General features: G+C 46.0%; 1 protein-coding gene across 1 annotated transcript; it reads right to left on the bottom strand.

Moving 5' to 3' along the window:
- Positions 1–50: 50 nt before the first annotated feature.
- Positions 51–1071, bottom strand: LOC112138318 (transmembrane channel-like protein 3; the record flags this gene model as incomplete). Its single annotated transcript, XM_024260880.2, is given in 3 exon segments — positions 51–585; positions 695–762; positions 943–1071. Coding segments are annotated over 3 exon segments (456 nt in total), but the record flags the coding sequence as incomplete, so codon positions are not given.
- Between the last annotated feature and the right edge of the window lie 322 nt (positions 1072–1393).

Below are 1393 nucleotides of genomic sequence, written 5' to 3'. Positions count from 1 at the left end.
AATAAAATAAAACATAATCAATATAAATAAAGTTTAGCATTAAAAGAAACGACACAGGAACGGTCTTTAAGCTTTCCTGAAGAGCCTGCAGGATCACCTGTATTCATATCAACGAATGGAGTGAACTAATCATACTTCACTTCTCCATGTTTGGGGAGGCTGTTTTACTTCAAACTGCATTATTCCAGCAGGATGTGGAACAAAATGCTTTAATGAAATAGAAGAATGTGGACCAGGGAAACGGCTGAAGAAGACGTCTGTAAAAAGGCAGACACAACGAGCTTTGATCTAAATGAAATCAGTACAAGTGACTAAATAAAACGTGATTATTTAAACCGCGTCTTTACTCTGAAATGGGTCAAAATATTTCTGTCCTCTCCAGGTGAATGCAGAACAATCGGCTTTAAGTCTGCTACTTTCTGCTCCTCATCTTTTGTGAGTGTCTGGGTATCGAACCTGGACGCTCGGAACACCTGCTGGTGGGGGACGTTGCAGGTGAGGACGGCCCAGCTGCGCAGGTACATCAGACCGATGAGCTTGAGGACGTTGAAGGCAGGGAGGCAGGGGGAGAAGAAGGCCCCCATCCTGGGGAGGAGACGACACACCTTCATCATATTTATGGCTGCTGGCTGACGTTTCCGAGATGAGCTGAGCACAGATAAGCACGGGGGTGGGGGGATGTGGGGGGGCTCACCAGATCATTCCCTGGTTGTAGATCAGATGAAGGACGTTCTCTGCAATTTTGAATTCTCCGTATTCAGGCTGAGGGAAGAAGAAACCTCGCTGAGCCTGGAAACCTCTCAGTCCAGCAGGGGGCAGACAAGAGCCAGAAAGAGCCCTCTGAATCAGCGCCCCCTACTGACTGATCATGGGTACTTTTGTGTGTTGGGCTCATAATATCAGCTGGAGCTTAAACCGTCCTCCTAAAAGAGACAGAATTACAAATTTGCTCTCCAGGTCCCAGCAGCAGCAGTCGCTCAGGTATCGGACCACCAGCCCCCGGATGAAGTCGATCAGTAAGATGCTGGCCACGGTGAAAATCATGTCAATGATGGAGAGCTTCAGCATCTCCTGGAAGAACACACACAGAAGGACAGTCCTGAGTGTGCACAGCTGCAGCTGGACAAGTCTCTTGAAAAGCTGAAAAGCTTCCTGGTTGGACTCAAGTACAAACCTGTGTGGTTGTTTCTGGTTTTTCTGTGGTTGTTTCTGGTTTTTCTGTGGTGGTTTCTGGTTTTTCTGTGGTTGTTTCTGGTTTTTCTGTGATTGTTTCTGGTTTTTCTGTGATTGTTTCTGGTTTTTCTGTGGTTGTTTCTGGTTTTTCTGTGATTGTTTCTGGTTTTTCTATGATTGTTTCTGGTTTTTCTGTGGTTGTTTCTGGTTTTTCTGTGGT

This window comes from Oryzias melastigma, unplaced genomic scaffold (genome assembly GCF_002922805.2).
Source record: "Oryzias melastigma strain HK-1 unplaced genomic scaffold, ASM292280v2 sc06031, whole genome shotgun sequence".
Classification (NCBI taxonomy): domain Eukaryota; kingdom Metazoa; phylum Chordata; class Actinopteri; order Beloniformes; family Adrianichthyidae; genus Oryzias; species Oryzias melastigma.
This window is presented reverse-complemented; position numbering and strand designations above follow the sequence as displayed.